This window comes from Pistacia vera, unplaced genomic scaffold (genome assembly GCF_008641045.1).
Source record: "Pistacia vera cultivar Batoury unplaced genomic scaffold, PisVer_v2 Contig78, whole genome shotgun sequence".
Classification (NCBI taxonomy): Eukaryota; Viridiplantae; Streptophyta; class Magnoliopsida; order Sapindales; family Anacardiaceae; genus Pistacia; species Pistacia vera.
This window is the reverse complement of record NW_022196645.1, coordinates 1,307,558-1,331,105: the sequence shown is the minus strand read 5'-3', so window position 1 is coordinate 1,331,105 and position 23,548 is coordinate 1,307,558. Positions and strand designations below refer to the sequence as shown.

Here is a 23,548-nt window from a genome sequence, read left to right as displayed (position 1 = left end):
GGTTAAATGAACAGTACATGATGTATACACCTCTACAACTCTCGAAAACTTATTTAAGAAATAGTTAAGAGGTCATAATCAAACTAGGGTAAAACAATTCAATAGTCTTTAGAAATATCTAATTCAAGATGAGATTAGAGAGAGTTAAATTTCAGTATAAATAGAAGAGTACACATATGAAGAAATTTACAAGATTTACATAATTGAGACAATTAAGGGAGATTGAATCAATTTACAGGTCAACAGATTGATACCTTAAATATCTTGTAGCTGTAGTGTCTTGATTTAAGGAACCTTTGTCATAATTTATATCACCTTGGTCAACTAGTATAATCTTAGCATCTACTGAACATGGTAGGCAAGAGAAGCGGCTAGAAGTCATTGCCTTAACAGTATGTGTTAATAATGAATACGTTTTGGTAGAAGCACACAAGTAGAAGGGACGTATGCCGTGGCACACAAGAACAAGCTGGAACTAAAATTCCAGAATGCTTGATGCCTAGGCACTGTGCCGAGGCATGGTTTAGAGTTTCAGTTTTAGAGAAAACCAAATGAAGTTATTTTCAGTTTTTATTATTCTGTAACTTCTTGCAAGTGTTGTTGTAAGCTATTTTTCAGTTATCCTTTTAAAACCTATAAAAGGGAATGTAAGATGCATGTTTTAATTGAGTTCAATGAATAAAATTGTTCTCTTTTTACAAAAGTTCATCTATTCTTCTCAATCTTATGAATGAAGTTGATTGATCCCCAATAATTACATAATGCTACATGGTAACTCTAGTTCTGTTGTTTCTGCAATTAATATTACTATTCTAACTTATCTTAAAGCTAATACCATATATCCTCAGACTTATTTAGAGAATGAAAATCTTTTTAATAGTACATATAATATTTCACTAAACATATATATACTCTTCTTCATGACATGTTTCCTAATACATCCTCAATCAAGCATCCATATGCAGCAAATGAAGATCCACCATTCATTACTGCTGATCTGCTCTTTTCAATCTCTTCTTTGACCTTCTTCCTTGCTTCATTATCATTCTCCATCACACATTTTATAGCTCTTGCTATCTCATCTGCTGACAAAACTTCTCCACTAATATTTCTGTAATCCAATCTCAACTCCACAGCCACTCCAAAAAATTTCACCATTTGGAATGCATTCATCTGTTGCTCAGAATACATTGACCATTTTGCCATTGGAACACCAAATCAGAGGCTCCCCAAGTCTGAATTCCACCCAAATGTGAAACAAATCCTCCTACTGATTTATGAGACAACACCTCGTTTTGTGTGGTCCATCCACACACCAAACCAGTCTCCTTTGTCCTCTTCAAGAACCCTTTTGGCAACACCTCTGGACATCACCTTTGTAATCAGTAGTTTTTAGTGGTGGCTTCCGTAATGACCACAAGAATCTATGCCCCCTTTGCTCCAAGCCAAGTGTTATTTCTTTCATTTGCTCTTTATCAAAGCTCCCCAGGCCTTCAAAGCGGAAGAAAACTAGTGATAAATCAGGTTGATCATTGAAATATTTATACCTTCGAGACTTATAATATATCAGAAAAACTTCAAGAGTTCAGAGTTACTGTCCAATTGAAATATTTATATCACCTTCTCATGATTTGAACTCTTCTTAGTTGTAAAGATTTTGTTTCATGTGTTTATATATATAATTTATTTGTTTACTCATCTTATAGTTATGTGTAAGTCACAAATATAAAAGTTAAAATCAACTTAACATAAATCGAATAAAAATCTAAAATTAAGAACAAGAAGCTTCAACAACATAGAAAATGAAACAATAGTAGACAAAAATATTTCATCGAGAACTTTCAAACTTGAAACTCTTTCAGGAAAATGGATTAAATATGAATAAACAAGACTATGTCTCTTTCATGGCTTCGTTTCTTAATATATCATCAATCAAGTCTCCAAATGCAGCATATGAAGATCCACCCTCCACTACTACTAATCTGCTCCTTTCACTCTTCTCTTTAACTCTCTTCCTCACCTCATTATAACTCTCCATCACACATTTGATAGCTCCTGATATCTCATCTGTGACCGCAACTTCCCCATTCATGATCCTATAATCTAATCTTAACTCCACACCCAATCCCAAATCTCTAACCATTTGGAATGCATTAATCTGTTGCTCAGCATACATAGGCCATGTCACAGTTGGAAAACCAAACCACAAGCTTTCCAAGATTGAATTCCACCCACAGTGTGACACAAATCCCCCTACTGATTTATGAGCCAACACCGCCTTTTGTGGAGCCGATCCACAAACCAAACCAATCTTCTTTGTTCTTTCCAAGAACCCATTTGGCAAAACCTCCCGGAGATGATCACTCTTGTAATCATTGGGCCTTTCAAATTTATCTTTTGGTGNATTGTCATCCAGTATTTTTGGAACGTGGTACTGTTACCCCTATCAGATAATGGAGGTTAGTGATGGTGTTAGACGGTCTAGGGGCATAAGCGTCATTTCAGTACAATTTAATCAAATACGAACAATATAAAAAAATGGTAATCATTGTTATAGATTTCTCCTTGATAAGTACAATTTCTTATGTAAAAAGAACCACACAAAAATAGGCAAAAAAGAATTTATGTCATATTATACTCTTGATTCATTACAACAAAAAGAGTTTGTTATAGAGAATTTGATTGTATAATCGAATGGTAAAACAAGCTTACTAACTAAAAGTGGATTTCACTATATAGTGAAATAAGGGTATGTTTGGCAAGCAACATAGCATAACATAAAATAATGCAATGTTGTGTTTGGTGACAAAACTACGTCATTAAACAACGTCAAGTCTAAAATAATGCAGTATATTCTACATAAAATAATGAGAAGTAAAATTGTGACATAACTTAATGTAATTCACTCAACATTAATTTTAAGCAAATAAGCATTACTAATTTGTTTAATATTTATAAATTTAATTTGCAAGGCCAGGTCAAACTACATTGACCATTGTTTTACCAACATTGATCTGTATTGAACAATGTTTTGATTTTTGTTAATCAACATTGACTACTAACACGTTCATCTTTTGACTTGTTTTTTTAATTATTAGTTAGATAATAATTAAAAATATATTAGTATTTAATAAATGAATTTATGTTAGAAAAAAAAGCCGATATTATACCATGTAATTCATATACCAAATATAGTACAGTATTAAAATAATGTCACGCAATATTCTAATTCATATACCAAATATAGTATAGTATTAAAATAATGTCACGCAATATTCTACTGAACATCATTCAACATTTAGCATAACCTTATATAATACAATGCAATGTCATGCTATGTTATGTGATTTTTTTAATACTATACTATATTGCGTATCAAACATGCCCTAAATTCGTTATAACGAAGTGACTTATCTTTCAATTGCTTATGAGTCATAAAGTCAACATTTTTAATTAATTTTTTTACATCTCATGATCAACAATTTATTCACTGAACTAAATTTTCATTATAGTAACAGAAATTATTGGGTTAAGCATCCATGAGTGCACTTATTATCTATAACCCATTAGTGACGGTTNTTGCTCCAATCCGATTGCAATTTGTTTCGCTTGCTCTTCTCCAAAGCTCCCCTGGCTTCCAAAGCACAAGAAAACAACTGATAAATCAGGTTGATTATCAAGCCATTTCATGATCTTATCTCTTTCTGTCACATCTAGAACTAACTTGTCACTCTCACTCTTGAGATCAATCATCGGTCCAACTGTGTAAACAGGTGGCATATGATCAAAATCATTCTTCAAAGACTTAACCGCATGAGATTCCAGCTCCTCAAATGTGTTGACAATAATCCCGTTGGTCTCCTTGAAACTTTTTCCATGGTTCATAAATGTAGTGTAGCCACCATGCTTGTTCAACAAAACGTCAGGCATAGCACTGCTTGAAACTGGATTAACATAACTAGGGATCACCAAATCGCCATCAAACTCTTCAATTTCTCTTCCAACTCGATCATGTCGAGTTGGAAGGTACAGCAAAAGACCAACAGCAACTGCACTAGAAGGGGAGAACAAATAAGAAGGAACACCAAGTTCATTTCCCACATCTATCATTGTTGTACAAAAGAAATCAACTACCAAGCCAGCAAGTGGAGTTGAGTTAGAACTAGAAAGCACGTCCTTGACAATAGCTTCTTTAACACAAGCTCTGTGACAATCTATATACTCAGTCATAAACTTTTCAAAGGATTTATGAACCTCTTGTTAAGGACAGTAGTCAACAGGAGGAGAAACATTGATGAACCTTATTGAAGTATTAGATTCTGCAAGTGATTTAGTGTGTGCAGCTGAAGGAGGGGGGCCAAAAGGAGAACCCATGAGAAGAACAGTCACTGAGAAATAATCATCTGAATCCAACAAACGCTTTGCAAACTCAATATAGGGAACTAGGTGACCTGCGCCTGCTCCAGGGATGAAGACAAGGTCAACTTTCTTCATTTTTGGATTAGAGAAGATGAAAGTATATTTCTTCTTCTTTGTCCTGTCTTTTATAGTTTTATTTAGTTAATATTCAATTATGTAAATTATTTTCTAATTATTATATTATCAATCCCAACCCAATCAAGCTTGCATGTTGTCACGGGCATTTCTCGCCGAATCAGATTAATGTACTTGTCTTATTCAATCATGCAAATATACTTGTCTTATTCAATTTTATCTCTAATTGGGTTAAGTCAACCCTGTAATCAGTTTAAGGGTCTATATAATTTGTAAAATGGCAACAATTTTCACTTCCTCACCTTATTATCGTCATCCATGACACATTTTATTTGAGAACAAATCTACGAATAATCTATATTTTCACTTCATTAGCATACAAGACAAGTGTCCTTAGCTCCAGCAAGTTAATCACATGGCAGTGGCGCAATTTTGAACGGAATTTGATTGAGCACTTCGAGGCATGGACACTAACCCCAACATGAAATTTACATCTTTATCGTTTCCAATTTATGCAGTAGACGCAGCAAGAAACAAGATTTGATCAGGCTGAAATAAAACTGAAGCAGAAAGAAATCAAGTAATCACATTTTGAGTAGAAGTTGGCAATGCTTAAAACATTGGCAGCAAGTTAACAACAGAAAACGTTTTCATGTGTTTCCAAAGATTTTTTGATATATTCATGTTCAATCAATTTTCCAAATGCAGCATATTAATATCCACCATTCAGCACTGCTAATCTGGTCTTTTCACTCTATTCTTTGAGCTTCTTCCTCACTTCATTATCAGTGTCCCTCGCACATTGTACAGCTCTGGCTATCTCATCTCCCAACACAACTTCTCCACTAGTAATTCTATAATCCAATCTCAACTCCACAGCCAGTTCCAAATCTTTTGCCATTTGGAATGCATTAAGCTGTTGCTCTGCATACATAGGCCTTGTTGCAATTGGAACTCCAAACAACAAGCTCTCCAAGATTGAATTCCACCCACAATGTGACACATGCTCCTACTGATTTACAGGCCAACACCTCCTTTTGTGGTGTCCATCCACATACCAAACCAGTCTTATTTGTTTCCTCCAGGAACCTGTTTGGCAATACTTCCTGGAGATCACCTTTGTAATCACTAGGCCCTTCAAATTTATCCTTTGGTGGCGGCTTGCGTAAAGACCACAAGAATTTGTGACCACATTGCTCCAGCCCGAGTGCTATTTCTTTCACTTGCACTTCATCAAAGCTGCCCAGGCCTCCAAAGCACAAGAAAACACTGATGAATCAGATTGATCATCAAGCCATTTCATGATCTCATCTTTTTCTGAATCATCACCGAAACATAATTTAACACTCTCCCCCTTCACATCAATAAGCGGCCCAACTGTGTAAACATGATGTAAATTATCGTCTTCAAAATCATTCAACAAACACTTGCAGCTGTGCCTCCAGCTCTGTATAAGTGTTGACAATATCCCTTTGGTCTCCTTGAATCTTCTTCCAATCTTCACAAATGTATCATAACCACCATACTTGTTAAACAAAACAAAGGCAAAATTCTGCTAGGAATTGGATTAACGTAACCAAGAATTATATCTCAGAATCAAACTCTTCAAACTCTCTTCAACTTCATCATCCGACCTGGAAGGTACACACGAAACCAAGAAAATCTGCATTACAAGTGAAGAACAAATAAGAAGGAACACCGAGTTCATTTCCCACATCTACAATTGATAACAAAACAATACAACACCAACGACAAGTGGAGCTGAGTTAGTTTTGAAAGACATTCTTAATAATAGCTTCTTTAACATAAGGTTTGTAACTCCCTCATGATCAGTCACAAGTTTTTCTCTGGAAACTTTAGATTTTTGCAGTGAAGGAGGTCTACGTAAGGAACTCCTATGAGATCTGCCAACATTAAGGCAAATTCTACCCTTTACTTCTTCAAGAACGAAAAAGTTTATGTTACCACGGGATACCGCATTAATGATATCACAAATCAATATATGCATATTACATAGATATCAGTTTAATCACCGATCTCATTGATTATAAAATGGATGGTAAAAAAAAAAAAAAATTCTCAGACAACATATATACATGGACTTATGACATGACTGACATGATATCTTGTGAGATTCTATGTTTTTCTCGAAAATATCCCAACTTTAAATTTATCACTTATAATATGTCCACAGCTCCAGAGCATCAAAGATCATACAACAAACCAACGGATATTCGTAGTAGGGCATCCTGAGCAAACATAATTTTTTGCATGCTTTCTTATAAAATTCATCACAAATCTCTCTCTGCCGACTTCAAATAAAAGCAACTGAGCCATATGATCAACATTAAAGAAAAAGTAGTCATGTTTGCAATAAACTTTCAAACAAAAGGAATGTCAATAAACTATATGTAATGAGATGATGCATACAATGAGAGGGAAACATTAAGAAGGTAACTTGAATTTGTGACAGGAGCTTAATGTCAAAATTCTCTAGTCTTCCCAGATAATTTAATTCATTAAAGGGATTCAAACAAAAGCAGTTATGAGTCAGCAATTGTCAAGTTGAAGCTCCACTTATTGACTAACCAGTCAGCAACCTGAATTCACCTCCTAAATGCTTTGGCAATATTTTAGTAACTTAAGAACTATCCTTCCTCAGATTCTACACACTCTGTTCTAGCCTCTGTTTTAGCTGTTAAACGATACATGTTTTTTTGTCTATATGAGTTGAGAAAACCTTTCGATTAGTAGACCATCTTTAACAACATGACCTTGAAACCAAACACTGGCATGAGAGCACCAACTGCAACAGATAACACCTTGTGGGGTCCAACCCATCATCCTCCATTAGAAACTGACTTCAACAGGACCAATTGTACCTCCGGCAACCCGGAACTCCCAATTGAGAATCTTTGGCATTTCCCCACATGTACAACTTCCCTTTATCTGAATATATAGCAATTATCAAACAATATGGTAAAAACAATATATAATCTGAGTTTTATTTATTTGATTTGCATATAAAATTATTGTTCATAATGATATCCAAATATTTGATTTTTAAATTTAGCATCTTTCAACTTAGTTGAATACTAAAGATAGAATACTAAAAGATATCCTCAAACCTCATTTCTGTGCTATTATGAGATCGGATAACTATAGATACTTGGAAGATTGTAGGATTGAAGGGTGATGGAAATATCAAGGACCTGTTATGGCTGCTGAGGATGAGCCCCCACAGCGATGTAGACTACACGCTTAAGCATAAGCCTCGATCACCACAGGTACTTTCAGATTTTCGGTTGAAGAATGACCCAACTGACCATGTCCCCTACCCCAAGAAAGAACTTTGCCTTCTCTGAATTATACATAAAAAATGAAAACCAATATTAGTAACAGCCTAGAATAGGAAGGAGGGGGTGGCAAGTGAGGAATGGATTTAATAAGGTTGCCGTGGCAATCGTGAATTAAGCAATTATTTTACCAGTTAATGCAAGGGAGTGATAGCCACCACTTGCTATCTGAATGATACGAACACCTCAAGGCTAGGAATTGGCTGGTCTCCAACCACCACCTTATCACCTCTTCCAAGCTCATAGTTAGAACTTGCTGAGCAGAACACATGACAATGTGTATTGATGTCATTGTAATGTTACACAAGCAGATAAATGGAATTTCATCCAAGTTAAACTTAAGAGAGTGATATCCAGAATTGTGCAACATCCGAACAAATAAATGAAAGTAACTAAACTGCAATTGGGGATAGATAAGGAGAAAAATAAGACAAAAGAGTTGATATCTTTACCTCCCCAATTCCAAAGTTGCCCTTCCTCTGTCAGCACTGTTGTAAAAAAGCCACCACAAGAAACAGCAGCAACAGATACAGGTAATGCTTTGACCTTAGAAGGATACCAAGTCCACCTCCCTCATTAGGGCCTGGACTAGGACCAAGGCCCAGTCTTCCATCTCCTTCATCTCGACCCCGAGTGTAAAGTTCCCCTATATTCATAATAGATGGATTAAGTATTTGACAGCCCTCTTTCTTTATTCTTTCCGTAACAAATATGAAGGCAATATGAATCATCTTCTCATAAAGAACAACTAGAAACCCAAAATGCAAGAATACATAAACCTACAGACATTTGAAATGTTCCATTCAATTTGTTCTGCAGTCCTAGATTGATATGTTTTCCACATTATGAGTTCGAGGGCTGTTTCCGAAGGTCCAAATCAACTCATATAAATTTAGTCCAGGTTACGCAGCCTGTATCTAAAATGCAAACCCAATAGTATATACATGTAAAGAAATTTCCATACAAAAAACAGGGCCAGTTAAGAAGAAAAACCTGATTCAGTTATTGCAGCAGTATGTGTCCCACTGGTTGCGAGTGCCGTATTTTCCCATTCCAGAACCTTCCACCAATCTAGGAAACAACTCTCTATGATAGACAGAATGTCCAAGTGCACCAAAACACCATAACCCCTGCAAACTTTTAATGATAGAGCCTTGTATTATCAGGCTAAAAACACTTAGTGAACACAACAATGTGATGAATATGTGCACACAACTCTCTTCTCCTGATATTTATCCAATCAAGCACAAGCGCATCATTAATTATCAGGCCAACCAGTTAAACTGACATAGTTATATTCTAAATCTTGAATAACAACACTTAGTTGCTTCAATATCTCCATTTTACTAAATAGAAAGAAAAAATGCTCTGTTGATCAAATGCGATTCCATATATTGATAAAAGCTCTTTTGCTTTCTCTTTTATCAGTCCTTTGGTTGCAATTCGAGGAGAGTGCTATGTCATGTCAACTAACTTCCCCAATAAGCTCTTTTAAAAATAAATTACCATACCCAAAATTTTTTGGTTAGAGTATTACAATTACCCCTGCAAGATTGATCACTCCAAATTTAAGATCAATAATTTGTATGGACTCCAAACAAAACAACATCTTGTTGCAAATCATAAAAAAAGTGATTGTTTTTGTATGCCTTTTTGCTAATTTACTTCTGAAAAAAGCACTTTTTAACCTGTGATTTCACCAACATACACACTTAATAACTCAATAAGCTTGCTAATTTATGCTACAACCGATGTTGAAGCCTTCACACCACAAACACTCATCAATGAACAAATAATGAATGTAGAGTTGTTAAATGCTCACTGACAAGTGAATCTTCCCAAGTGAAGTCAAAGCAAACAGAGTGAACTCCACCAAGAGCAACACACTGAACAGGATCATCACCCAAATAAGGGTTCAAACTAGGCACAAACACAGAATTTTCATGCCCAAAACCAAGTTCTCCCCACTCTCCTTTCCCCCAAATCCACAGCTTTCCATCCACAACCACCCACTATGAACAAACCCACATGAAATATTCAAACTAGAACCCGAATCCACTTCAAATCTTTCTGAACAAGTCGACCGCAGTTTGGGAGATGGTAAAGGGTAAGAAAGACTGAGGTTTGCAACTGGGCTGGTAGAGTCTCACTTCTTCAATGCCACCGCCCAACTGGCCTGACGCGCCTCTCCCCCACGAGAGGAGTTGGAGAGTGACAGCGTCGTTTTGATTTTCATTTGTGTGCGTGTAGAGAATGGATTTTGGTGGATGAAGAGGAAGTGGAGAGATGCGACATTGCAAGTGAGAGTTGTGAGGCTTTGGCAAGAAGCATTGAAGTTGAAGAAGGGTTGTTGTTTGTAAAGCATAAAACCTACACATATTACTACTTTCTCGGACAATATCATATTCATCCATATTTGAAAACACCATTGTCTCCAGTATTTTTGGAACGTGGTACGTTACCCCCATCAGATAATGGAGGTTAGTGTTGGGTTACGGTCTAGGGGCATAAACGTCATTTCAGTACAATTTATCAAATAGGACAATATAAAAAAATGTTATCATTGTTATAGATTTCTCCTTGAAGTACAATTTCTTATGTAAAAAGAACCACAAAAATAGGCAAAAGAATTTATGTCATATTATACTCTTGATTCATTACGACAAAAAGAGTTTGTTATAGAGAATTTGATTGTATATCGAATGGTGAAACAAGCTTACTAACTAAAAGTGGATTTCACTATGTAGTGAAATAAGGGTATGTTTGGCAATAGGGGTGTTCGGTTCCGGGTACCCTACACTTTTGGAAGGAACCGGAACCGGAACCGGAACCGACGGTTCTTAACTTTTGGAACCGGAACCGGAACCGACGGTTCCGGTTCCGGTTCTGGTACCCTGTAAAATTAATTATCCCCCCCCAAAGTTTTTAAAGACAAAAAAACTCTTAAAAACTTACAAATACCCCCCACTTGACACTTATTAACAAAATTAAAATTGTAAACTTCATATTTCAAACTCCAAAATTAAAATAATCTATTGAAATCACAATTCAAAATTAAAATATTACAATAATCCATTGAAAATCACAAATTCAAATTATAAACTCCAAAACTAAAACGATGAAATTACATAACATTAAAATTAGAACCTAACAAACATCCAATATGAAAACTAAAAATATCTGCTCCATGCTCGGATTGCTCGCCTCATGTGCATTAATTTCTACAAAACAAGTACAAAAAAATTAATTAAAATATATGTTAGTTGACAATTAAAATATATGTTAGTTGACAATACTCACGTCATCCAGATGCATAATCGAAACTGTTGTTAATACAATTACTAATTTACTAGGGTCCAAAAGACCATATAAAAAACCACAACTGAACTTGCTTCCCCTTTTAAAATAAGATGTCCAAGATATTTATACGGCAATCAATTTGCACAGCCAGATCAAGATGAGTAAATTACTTCACTGTCAATTGCTTGAGATTTATAAAATACATTCAAGAATTAAAAGCATATAAAAAGCAAAAATTTTGATGGTATTCGGCAGGCATCTGATTATGCAGAATTGCAGAATGTCAAATAATAACATTAGAACTTCAGAATTGCAGAATGTCAGCAAGGCTTAAGAACACTCAGTCCCGAAAGATGGTATTTTGTAATGATATCCTCCTAGGCCACATTTCTCAACACCAAAAGACTGAAACAGATGCAAATGAGATCAAAAATAAAATAAAAGAAAGAAATTGAAATTACCTTAGAAATTGGAGTGCTTTAGTGTCTTCTTCTAGATTCCAAGGATCACGATTTCACCAATCCACGCAATTAAAGGAACAAAATGCTGAAGTTTTTGCCTTAATCTGAACTGAGTGGACAGAGAGCAAGAGTAGACGAAAATTGTGAGAAGGGAAGAAAGAAAATGAACTATTTTGCAAGGAAAAAAAGCTGAAATTTTACCTTAATTTGAAGTGAATGGACAGAGAGTAGCAGGAGGCAGGAGCAGATGAAGAGCGTGAGAAGGGAAGAAAGAAGATGAGTTTTTTTTGCCCTAATCTAAAGTATTTATATGTGGCAGGTAAATTACATAACCCCCCCATTCTTTAATAACATTTCATTTCAGTCCTGGTTCTCGGTTTCGGTTCCGGTTCCTGATTCAAGGAACCGGAATCGGAACCGTACAGTACGGTTCCAGATTTTTGGAACCGGAACCTACCCGTTGACGATCAGTTCTGGGTAGGAACCGGAACCAAACATCGGGTACCCAACGGTTCCGGTTCCGAACGGTTCTTTTGAACACCCCTATTTGGCAAGCAACATAGCATAACATTAGAGACAGTATATATCACTAAGTAATGCTATGTTGTGTTTAGTGACAAAACTGCATAGCATTAAGCAATGTCAAGTCTAAAATAATGCAGTATACTCTACATAAATAATGAGAAGTAAAATCGTGACATAAGTTAATGTAATTTACTCAACATTAATTTTAAGCAAATAAGCATTACTAATTAGTTTAATGTTTATAAATTTAATTTGCAAGGCTAAGTCCAACTACATTGACCATTGTATGACCAACATTGGTCTGTGTTGAACAGTGTTTTGATTTCCGTTAATCAATATTGACTACTAACACGTTCATCTTTTGACTTTTTTTTTTTTTAATTATTAGTTACATAATAATTAAAAATATATTAGTTTTTAATAAATGAATTTCAGCAATGCAAGTCTTACAAAGAAGCCTACAAAGGAGGCATACAAAGTTAACCTCCACCCTTCATCTTCATCATTTCTCTCTCTCTCTCTTTCTCTTTTTCCGTTTTTTCTTTGTTTTTTCTTTTATTTTGTAAACTTCTCTATAGACTTCTTTGTAAGGATAGACTTATTGAATGAATTTATGTTAGAAAAAAAAAAAAAAAAAAAAGCCAATATTATACACTGTAATTCATATACCAAATATGGTATAGTATAAAAATAATGCAACGCAATATTCTACTAAACATCGTATAACATTTAGCATAACCTTATATAATACAATGCAATGTTATGCGATTTGTTTAATACTATATTATATTGCATATCAAACATGCCCTAAATTTGTTATAACGGAATGATTTATCTTTCAATTGCTTATGAGTCATAAAGTCAACATTTTTAATTAATTTTTTTACATCTCATGATCAACAACTTATTCATTGAACTAAATTTTTATTATAGTAATAGAATTATTCGGTTAAGCATCCATGAGTGCACTCACTATCTATAGCCCATTAGTGACCGTTACCAAATAATATTTGTAACATCTCCTCTTGTAGTCGGATAGTAAACCCTTTAGTTAATGGGATTAGTTATACCTAGGGATCTTGTCTTTGAGTCACAGCCATCAATTAATCAATCAATAGAAACATCTATAGATTTTCTCTTTTACTCTCTGTTATATGATTTTGACAGAAATATTTATACTGCGATTAAATTACAGAAACACCAACCTTTGGGTGGTCAGACGGTCAACTGAGACTTTTAAGTGTATTACTCAAGAGGCCTTGAGTTTAATTCACCTCTATTGCTAATAAGGATGATCATTGGAGGATTACCTGGTCGTTAACTTCAAGGTTGAAACGTGCGTAAGCGGGCTTGGACACCACCGGTTACCAAAAAAAAAAAAAAAAAAACTTATTGAAAGAGAAGACATGTCAAGTACTCTGATTGTTATTCTATAAACTTGGATGTAAGTTATTTATGAATTCTTACGCTTTCGCATATATTGATTTACAAAACAAAACAATTAATGGTGGGGATGAATTATAATTTACGGTATATTAGTGATGCATGCACTAGCCTAGTCATGCACCCCTTTCCTTGCACTAGAACAATCTAGAATTCATGAAGTGGAAATTCTATTGGAGAAAGTAAAGTTTTATACGGTATATATACATCATTTTAAATCATGAACATTAAATTTTATCGCCATTAACTAGGTTACAAGGAGAGGTCCAGTTTATGTTCAAACATTGGTGGTGAGAAGGAGAGGTCCAGTTTTCATGACAGCATTTAGGCCTTTAGCGACAATAATTTCAGCCATTATGGGAATTCTAATTTTAGGAGATGCCCTGCACTTGGGAGGGTATGTTTAAATTTTAATTAATTTCTTGAATTAATTATTAATTACTATTGTTGATCAGTCTATCATTTTTCATAATTAACTAATTAATTTAATTTCAATTATTTCAGAATTATGGGAGCAATATTGATAGTTATTGGTTTGTATGCAACTCTTTGGGGAAAAGAGAAAGAGAAAGATAGGAATTAATAAAATTAAAATAATAGTATTCAAGTTGTAATTTTTACTTTTAATATTGCTATTTTAATTTAATTATCTCATGGTCATCATGATATAATTATTTTACCCCTTGGTTTTCAGTCCCTTATATTCATATTCTATCGTCGAAAATACTAGATTAACTCCTCTACTCCAATAGACGTTAATGAAATAAGGCTCCTGATATGAAGACTATTAGCTTCCAGGGGGCTTTGAATTAAATTCTTGTTTTTTGTTTTTATAATAATACAATATTAACACAAAAAATGCATGACATAGTTTAACTTTTTTATTTAATATTAGAGAATCAGTCAAAAATTGATGTTTTCAGAATACCAGTGCCTTTTAAAAAGCAATAATGTTAGGTCCACAACTCTTTCTTACAACATTCTCTCATAACCCTCGATGTGATAACTTGTCATTGGTTCAATGTTTTAAAACCCGGCCCAGCCCAGCCGGTTGAACAATTTCAATCGGGACCCGGAAGCTTCGGTTTATATTTTTCCTGTTCACCCAAAACCCTAGGATTTGGGAGGATGATCGGCAAACAATTGACAGTCAGAATGTTGGGGTTTTTTAAGATAAAGTTCTGGTGAATGCAATGGTGGTGACAGAGTTGATTTCCAATGAGTAAATCAACCAGAAATTGAACAAAACTGGCCGCAGCAACAATGGGATTTTTTCGGCGATTGGCGAGGCTAACGGGGCTGGGGTGCGATGGGTTTTGGTCGAGAGGAAGAGGGGAGTAATTTCTGGGTGATGGGGAGGGTTTTCGACGCCGGCGTCGATGAGATCAGGCCTGGAATGTCGATGCCGACGTTGGTGAGATCTGGCCGAAATCGAACCTATTTAGGCTAGATCTTGGGTATATTTTAATGGGAATAGGCTCAAGGGACGATGAGGGTTGCATCTGGCATGTCGCCGCCGCCAATCAATTGCCGGTCGATTTGCATTTGGGGTATGTTTGATAAATTTCAAACCTATAGGGACTAACTGTAATTTTTAGGGGTGTATTTGCTTAATTTTAAAAGTTTTTGTCAACCGGTGAACCTGGGACCCGGAAACTTTGTCGAGTTTCATCCTGAGTTGGGTTTTAAAACATTGCATTGGTTAGCTCACAAATGGACAGGCGAGACCTATTTTGCAAGCTGACTAATGACATGCTTTCACGTCGAGGGTTGTGAGATTGAGTTATAGATATAACATCACTCTTTAAAAAGACCAAAAAAAATATAGTTTTTTTTTTAATCATTACATCACTCTTTAAATAGGCCAATATATATATATATATATATATTATAACAACCTTTTTTCACAAATTTTCTCTCATAATTCTAATGTGACAATTCACAATTAGTCAACTTGCAATTAATTAATGGGACTCATGTGAAATCCATTGTGAACTGACTAATTGCAAGTTGTCATGTCAAGGTTGTGAGAAAAAGTTTGTGAGAAGGGGTTGTTGGTGTAGTATTATTAAAAAAAAAAATATATAGGTTTTTTTAATTTTTTAATTTTTTTATATCATTACATCACTTTTTAACAAGACCCAAAAAAATTATAGGTTTATTTTAATCATTATTATTAGTTGATATGTATGGTTAATATATTAGTCCACATTAGTCAAACAAGCCTTCATAAAATTTAGGGAGCTATCCAAATGTGTTGCACTGTATACTAATGGTCTCTTCCATTAGGTCTTCAAGTTTTGGGCCCTTGTTTTTTTCCCGGAGGAAGAAAAGTTCATATACGGTGCATTGAAAAGACTAGAAAGAGATTCTGATAAAGATTTATTGGATAGACTTTAAATAAGCTTTGATGGGCAAGAAGAATTAGAGAAAAAGTGTTTCTTGATATAACATGTTTCTTTTAAAGAGAAAATAGAAATTATGTAACAAGTGGTCCTTTTGTTTTATTATTTTGGACAAGATTTTGAAAATAATATCGGATAGTTGAATAGAGAAGTATTACGAGGTAAAATTTAAAAATTTATGAAAAAACCCCCTAGGTTTGCTAATTTAACTGAACACCCTAATATATAAAAATTTTATAAAATGACAAAAATACCCCCACCACCCGTAGTTCCAGATTCCAGCCACCACCGATGAAATCTGGGCTAAAAATTGCGTTACGACACAGACCAGTCGGATTTGGCGGGTAGGGCGTCGATATGGACTTTTCTAGCCAGACCCACCATGGATCTGGCTGGAAAAAGTCAGATCTACGACCAGATCTGGCCGTCGACGGCCGCAAAAGAGATATATGGCCGTCAGATCAGTGAATTACCGGCCAGTTTCAGTTGTGGTGTAGGCCGTTGTGACAGATTCTAGCTACCACCGACGGTGGTTGCCGGAATCTGGCAAGTATGGGTTTAGGGGGTGTTTTTGTTAATTTGTAAACTTTTTTCTGGGGGTATTTATGAAATTAATAAACTTAAGGGGACTAAAAGTAATTAAAAAATATACTAATATTTCTCAAGTAATGTGCGAAACAATATTCAGGGAATAGGATTGGGAATATGGGTAGAAATAATGTGCCAAACGCACCCAAGAATTCTTGAAAATAGTTTTTTTTTTTTTTCTAATTATTGGAATAAATATTTTAATTGACAAATCAATTGTAATTATTTTAGATGACGATAAGTTGTGGGTAAATGATTTGTTACAACACTAATTTTGTAAGAGAAATAAGATACATTTAAGTTTAAATAATATATAGTTCAATCTAACCACCACTGGGTAGTCCAACTGTCAACTAGGACTCTTGGGTGTATTACTGAGGAGGTCCTAAGTTCGATCCACCTGGATTGCTAATAAAGATGACCACTGGAGGGATTTATCCGACTGTCAACTTCAAGACTTGGGGGATTAGTTGAGATACGTACAAATTTTCCCGGACATCCCTGTCACTTTTGAGGCATAGACTATATGATGACCATTTTGAAACTCTCAAATTCCTTTATTTTGACATGGTGGAATATTATTAGACAAGGAGCATCATGTAATTAGGGCATCAAAAGTCTTGGCATAATAAATTGTTATTAGACATATTGTATCATATAATTGGGGCATCAAAGGTCCATTCAAAACTTGATTAATTTTCACGTAAACTGAGACCATTTACATTCACATGCAAACGCTTGAAACGTGTTAATCCTTTCACATTCACCAGAAAACAGGTTTGCCCAAAGTCAATTTCGTGCTCTCTCTCATTTTTCCCACCAAAGCTGCAGAGAAATTTCATCTTCCCAGTTGGAGATTCAGGTCTAGCTTTTAGTTTTTTATTTTTTAGCTCCCAAGAGTTTGCATCGCCTGATCTAGAGACCACGCCCGTTGTTGCTAAAATTGATGTGGCACAAGCAACACCACTTGCTAATTTTACCATTGATGTTGCAGAGCATGAAGATCAGAATCTGGAGCCTTAAAAAGGTAACTATAGATGCAAAAAATCTACCGTCATGAAAATAGGGTCTGATCCCATGAGGTTGAGACCACTGAGGCATCAGGTTCTTGGGAGCAAAAACTTTAGGAGCAAATAAATGGTTATAAGTAGTGTAGATTGACTATGAGAGATTGGCCTCTAATAAGAGGGCAAGCCTATGTTTTTATAGTGAACCCAAGGGATTAGAATCCTAGTAAGACATTGAGTCCTCTTTTTTGGGAGATAATCCCTATCAAGAAAGAAATATGATTTCTTGACTAAGTTTAATAGTTTAAATAAGATTTGGAATCTTAATAGGACACTAAGTCCTATTTTGGGAGATAATCCCTATCATGAAATATATATGATTTATTGACCTTATCAGATCAAGTTTAATAGTTTGAGTAAGATTTGAAATCTTAGTAAAAGAGAAAATAGAATGGGATTCTGATTTCTTATTTATAGACTGTTGCAGGCTAATTGACTGAAACTCAGTTTAGCTTAACTTATAAGATAACCCAACTCATAGACTGGGTAGATTGCAAAATGATTTTAAGCGTAGGCCCAATTGAAATTGGGTTAAAGCCTTAGGCCATGACATATTTATTTCGTTATTGAGCCTCGTCAACCTGATTTTTTGGCCCTTAGTCCCTAACAGTAACTATTTTGGCTTCTAAGAATTGGGATTTTGTTTTTATTTCAATATAGCGTGCATGATAACAATTAATGAGCTGTCTCTTTTGTTGATGTTTCAATATTTCAGAACCGGATGATGAGAATGATACGCCTCAAAAAGGTAATGAATTAATCAATTTTGGTTCGTTGGGGTTGGGTTTTTTATACTTTTACATTTTTATATTCTGCTTTTTGTAGTATTGCAATGCTCCAGGTCATTAACTCAGCTGGGAGTGTACTACTGTCATGATATCTCCAAACCAATAATTATTTCGTGATTGTAATTCTGATAATTGTGATGGGTTTCACTGATTATTTGTTTTTTGTTTTAAACGTGGTACTAATGAAGGTTGGTAGTTGTGCAAATTTTTGTGATAGGGCATTTTGTATTGATCCATTGCTATTTTTCTCTTTAGTGGCCCTTCTGCTTGGTACTAGAATCTTATATTTTTGTTTAGTCTTCTGAGACTTATAAGCGTGTGATTGGTGAGGTTGTTACCAGATAGCGGAGAAGAAAGTGTCTATTTTTCACTGGGGATGGAAGTTCGCACTCTCATGCATTTATTTTAATTTAAATTGCTATGTGGAGGTTTTAGTAAAGTACAATATTATATGCTTATGAATTACAGATTATGCATGCCAAATTTAACCTTAAATTTGTAATTTATAGTGGAAAATACAGAATTATTATCTCAAGAAGTTTGAAATTCATATGAAAATATGAGTTATTACATTCATACTGGAATGACAGATAGATGTGTAATTTTGGTACAGTCCTGTTATTACTCTGTTTACTGTACTGTATATTTGAGGTCTTTTTTTCATTTATTTAGGATGTTTGTTGTGCTAGTAGGGAGGATTGATAGGATTAGCTGTCGCCACGGTTGGGTTGACTTCTGAAGCAGCTTATCATCTTGGGTGAGCTGTATATTTTAATGTTGTGATGTTCATTTAATCAAATTCAGATTTTATTTGTGGATTGTTAAACTTTGGAATTTGTAGGTATTATATAATTTTGAATTAGGGTAATCTTTTCTTTGTCACTATTTTTTTATTTATTTATAACATGTGTCAACTCATCTCTTGAAATTTTGAACTCTAAGGTAGTTGAAAAAATTTCTTATACCATTTTGAATGCTCATTTATTTTCACTTAATGACGTTCCAATGTGACAGTGCAAGCTTTTGGATTTCTTTTGAGCAATCTCCAAGAAGGCCAAGCAAGACCATGACAATGGCGGACTAATGGAAAAGCTGGAGAATCTGATGTTATAGATTGTGTTTGAAGAATTGGTAAAGCTATTGAGGCTAATCTCTCTATTGAACAAATGGTTGAGATTCTTAAGCCAATGACCAAGACTCCTGTGGCCCAGATCCTGTTGTTGTCACTAAATGTAGTTCAATTAGAACATCCACTAATTACATATTTTTCATCTAATATAACCATGTGTGGGTTGAGATTCTTATCATTTTAAGAATGTTTTTTTTTATTGAAACAGCCAAGAATGCTGTTTTATGGTCGTTAGGGAGATGCCCAATTTGCAATAGTAAATTGGAATTTGATGGTAAAAGATATACTTGCAAAGGAATGTACAGTGAGTGGTCTACATGCATATCAAACAAAAGATCCACCGAGGAGGGAGGAGCCAGTCAAACCAGATTTGTCCTCAAATCTGTGATTTAGACGATATTTCTGGACCATACATCTTGCTCTTTACAATTAAGACTGACTGTCTCAATGTTATATTTCTGTGTATTTATTTGAGTTCTATTTCCTTTGCAATAGTTGATTTAGAAGTTCAAATGACTCAAAATGGATGAAAAGCTTGGTTTTGAAGAAGATAAGGGCAGGGATACCCACAACCAGAACAACCACCAACAACGTTGAGAACAACAATGCAACTATGGTATTTTTTTTATTGTTTAAATTCTTATTGTTAGTCTCGCTGGTGATATATAACAGAATAAAGTGTAAAGATTAAACTGGTTGTTCATTATTAATGTGTTCAGGATAGTTGTGGGAAGATTGTGTTGAGCTGTGATGGTGGAGAAGGCTGGGGATGTTTAAGCTGTGAGTTTGGTTAACTGTGCTAATTAATCTACTTTATTGGGGACTCTGTACCTCTGTTTGCTGTATGGGTGCTTCAAGTGTTTGTAATTGTTGCTATGAATTGCTGCCTAATGTTTAGACTCGATGTCCATACGACGCTAATGCTTTTAACTTCTTGGCTTCTTTCGTTTTTTGTTTCTATACACATATTTGTGTTTGCGCATGCACATACTAGTGTCTTCTTCCTTTCTAACCTTTAAGAATTATGTTTGAAGTTTAGTGCCTGTTTCATTCGGATTAAGGGTTTTATTTATTGAAACTCTAAAAAATTTGCCCTGATTTTAGGTGTATGACCAATCCCCAGGTATGTTGTGGAGAAACTAAGTTGGAAGCTTCAAAAGAGGTCGTACTCTTAAGGTTTTCAAGTATGGATTGTTGGTTACTCAGTATACTTGGACAATAAGATTCATCACTGATAAGATGGATAGAAGCAGAATTGCCCTTCTGTTTGGGCTTGAGGTGATGTATTATGATCTCTTTTTTTTTATTGTTTCCCTACTCTATAGCATTTTTATTTGTGGGTTGCTGAGATTTGGTTTTTATGGTGTGCTACAGGCTACATATTTGAAGAAACATCTGAAGAGGCTTAATAATTGATGCATTTTTAATGGATACGCTTTCATGTTTAATCTTTTTTATAATTCATGATTACTAAGATTGAGATCCAATTTTGTCACAGTTATATATTTTTCTTTTTATTTATTTCTTTGGTTATAGTTGTTATTTTCATAAAAGGCATAATATTTGTTACAAAAGTATATCTTAGTAATTCATGATTACTAAGTATAGACTCCAATTTTGTCACAGTTAATATATTCCTGAGTTCATTGTTGTGTTAGTTAACGTTACTTCTAGAATGGAAGTATATCATTGCAAAAGGCAATATTTGTTACAAAAGTATGAGTTAAAATTAGAAAAGAATAATGGTTTGCTATCATCTACCATTGTTTAGACTTCAATGGAGATTTGCGAATTTGGTTAGTTTAGCATAAATGTCAATATATTTTGTTAGAATAAGAACCAGAAATCAAATGATAATGTTGTTATCATCAAGGTGCCATGATGCGAACTATAGTTCTAGTTTTGGTCATAAAGTTTTTAGTGTTGCTGGACTATAATCCTGTTCCATATTACTTAGTGCCTCAGCAAACTCCCAATTTCAATACTTTAATCCCCCTCTCTCTCACCTCTGTAGCTCACATGTGAATTTTGTTCCTTAATATTCTCAGCACTTTCATCTAATCAGTTTTCAGGAGGAAGAGATTATGGTAGAGGCTAATAGAAACAAGCCTATTTACCATGTGGTCAAGCCATACTGCAGTTCTCCTCAACCTAATATGGTTGTTCAAGCAGCAATGTCTCACCAGCTATGATTTCACATCAAGTTTCTCCACGCAAGGTTATAATTCCTCAATTCAACCTCTTTGTCTACTCGCATGTTCTAATAATTATGCAACAACTACTCCAGCACATCGAGAATCAGTTTGGTACATCAAGGATAATAATTTTGTAGATGAATTCTTGCTGATCATTAAATCAAGGACAAAGTCACCAAGATAGTGTTTGTCAATACAGCTCCATGTATGTCATCTGCACGTAATTGCGATTTTGCTTAGCATGTCAATTTGGTAGATTGCAAATGCTGGAGGCATGTTGACTATGAAAGACAAATGCTGGAAGCTGTAAGAAGTAAAATGTCACAACTATCCTTCACTTACTTAAAGTGATACTTTATACGCTGTCGTTTTTTACTAGTGTGTTTTAAGTAGTTGGCCCAAGTCAACTGCTTCTCTTTATTTTAGTCTTCGACTTACTCTACTGTACACATATAAAACATTGGTGAAGTGCCCAGCTGTAATCAATCAAGAAATCAAAGAAATAGCTTTGCAATATTCTTGAATTCTCCCTCATTTTTTCGATTGTTACAAAACCTCACAGATTGCACAATCTATTTTTCCATATTCTTCAAGTGGAGCTTCCAAGCCTCTTGAACTAATTCATTCTAAACTTTGAGGCCCCTCTCCACAAGTGTCCATTGAATATTATAAATACTTCATACATGACTTTAGCTGACCCACTGGCTTTTTCCTAATGACGCTAAAACAAAGTCTGTGTTTCTTCAATTTCATAAGTTAATAGAAAGACAATTTGAAACCAAATTGAAATGCCTTTAAACTGATTGCGGTGGGGAGTTTAAAACACTTTTACCTTACATAAACGAGCATGACATTATATTTAGGCACCCTTGCCCACATACTCAACAAAAAAAGGCGAAGCTGAGAGAAATCATAGGCATATTGTAAAATAGGGTCTAATAAGTTTCCATGCCATTAGCTTATTGGAATTTAGATTTTCAAACTGTTGTATTCTTAATAAGTAGTTTCCTCTTTTTGTGTAAATCAATATCTCGCCTTTTCAAACACTTTATAACATTGTGCCCAACTATAAACTTTTAAAAACATTTGGTAGCACTTGTTACCTTTTCCCCAGGCCTTATAGTGTACACAAATTTAATTTTCATATTTCTAAATGCGTGTTTGTAGGTTATAATCTTGTTCATAAAGGTTACAAGTGCTTAAATGCAAATGGAAAAGTGTTTATAGCTTAAAGTGTTACGTCTGATGAATCTGATTTTCCTTTTATTCATAATATTCTATCTCACAATTCTCCTCAAGTATATAGTTTTAAGTTTGAATATCTCAATACCTCTTTTACTTGGTTTTCCTCATTGTTTAATAGATTTTGATTTAAAGTTTACTAAGTCTAATCAGTCTTCTAAACATTGTACTGATTTTTCTTCAAGTCCTAGGATAACAATTACTGTTCCTAGTGACCACACTAAATCACACCGTCATTCTTCTCCTTCTCTCATACAATCCTCTTCTAAAAATATTTTCTCGTCCTTAAAGTCCAAGTTTGATTCTTTATCTCCTCACCTCACAAGATTCATTTTCCACTATCAACTTAGAAGTTTACTTAACTTCTAATCCTATTCACACATGATCAGATTCCCTTTAAAATTCCTTCTAGTCTCAACACTATAGCTTTACAAAATTAGTCTTTACATCTTAAAAATCTGAGAAGTCTCAATCACATATGGTAGTTGCTATGGTTGTATCTTCTAGTTCTCTTTTTTCAGTACAAGAACCTAGTTCTATTTTACGAGCCTTTCT

General features: G+C 34.6%; 1 protein-coding gene and 2 pseudogenes across 1 annotated transcript; all 3 read right to left on the bottom strand.

Moving 5' to 3' along the window:
• Positions 1-1,749: 1,749 nt before the first annotated feature.
• On the bottom strand, positions 1,750-4,494 carry LOC116116626 (anthocyanidin 3-O-glucosyltransferase 2-like). Its single transcript, XM_031402682.1, has 4 exons — positions 4,301-4,494; positions 3,575-4,204; positions 3,005-3,014; positions 1,750-2,434 (listed from the first exon to the last, which is right to left on the bottom strand). Exons 1-4 carry the CDS (start codon positions 4,492-4,494, stop codon positions 1,892-1,894), a joined length of 1,377 nt encoding a protein of 458 aa, XP_031258542.1. The 3' UTR covers positions 1,750-1,891.
• A 754-nt stretch (positions 4,495-5,248) lies between these two features.
• Positions 5,249-10,279, bottom strand: LOC116116625 (annotated as a pseudogene).
• Positions 10,280-11,449: 1,170 nt separating this feature from the next.
• LOC116116748 lies at positions 11,450-11,534 on the bottom strand (annotated as a pseudogene).
• Positions 11,535-23,548: the final 12,014 nt, after the last annotated feature.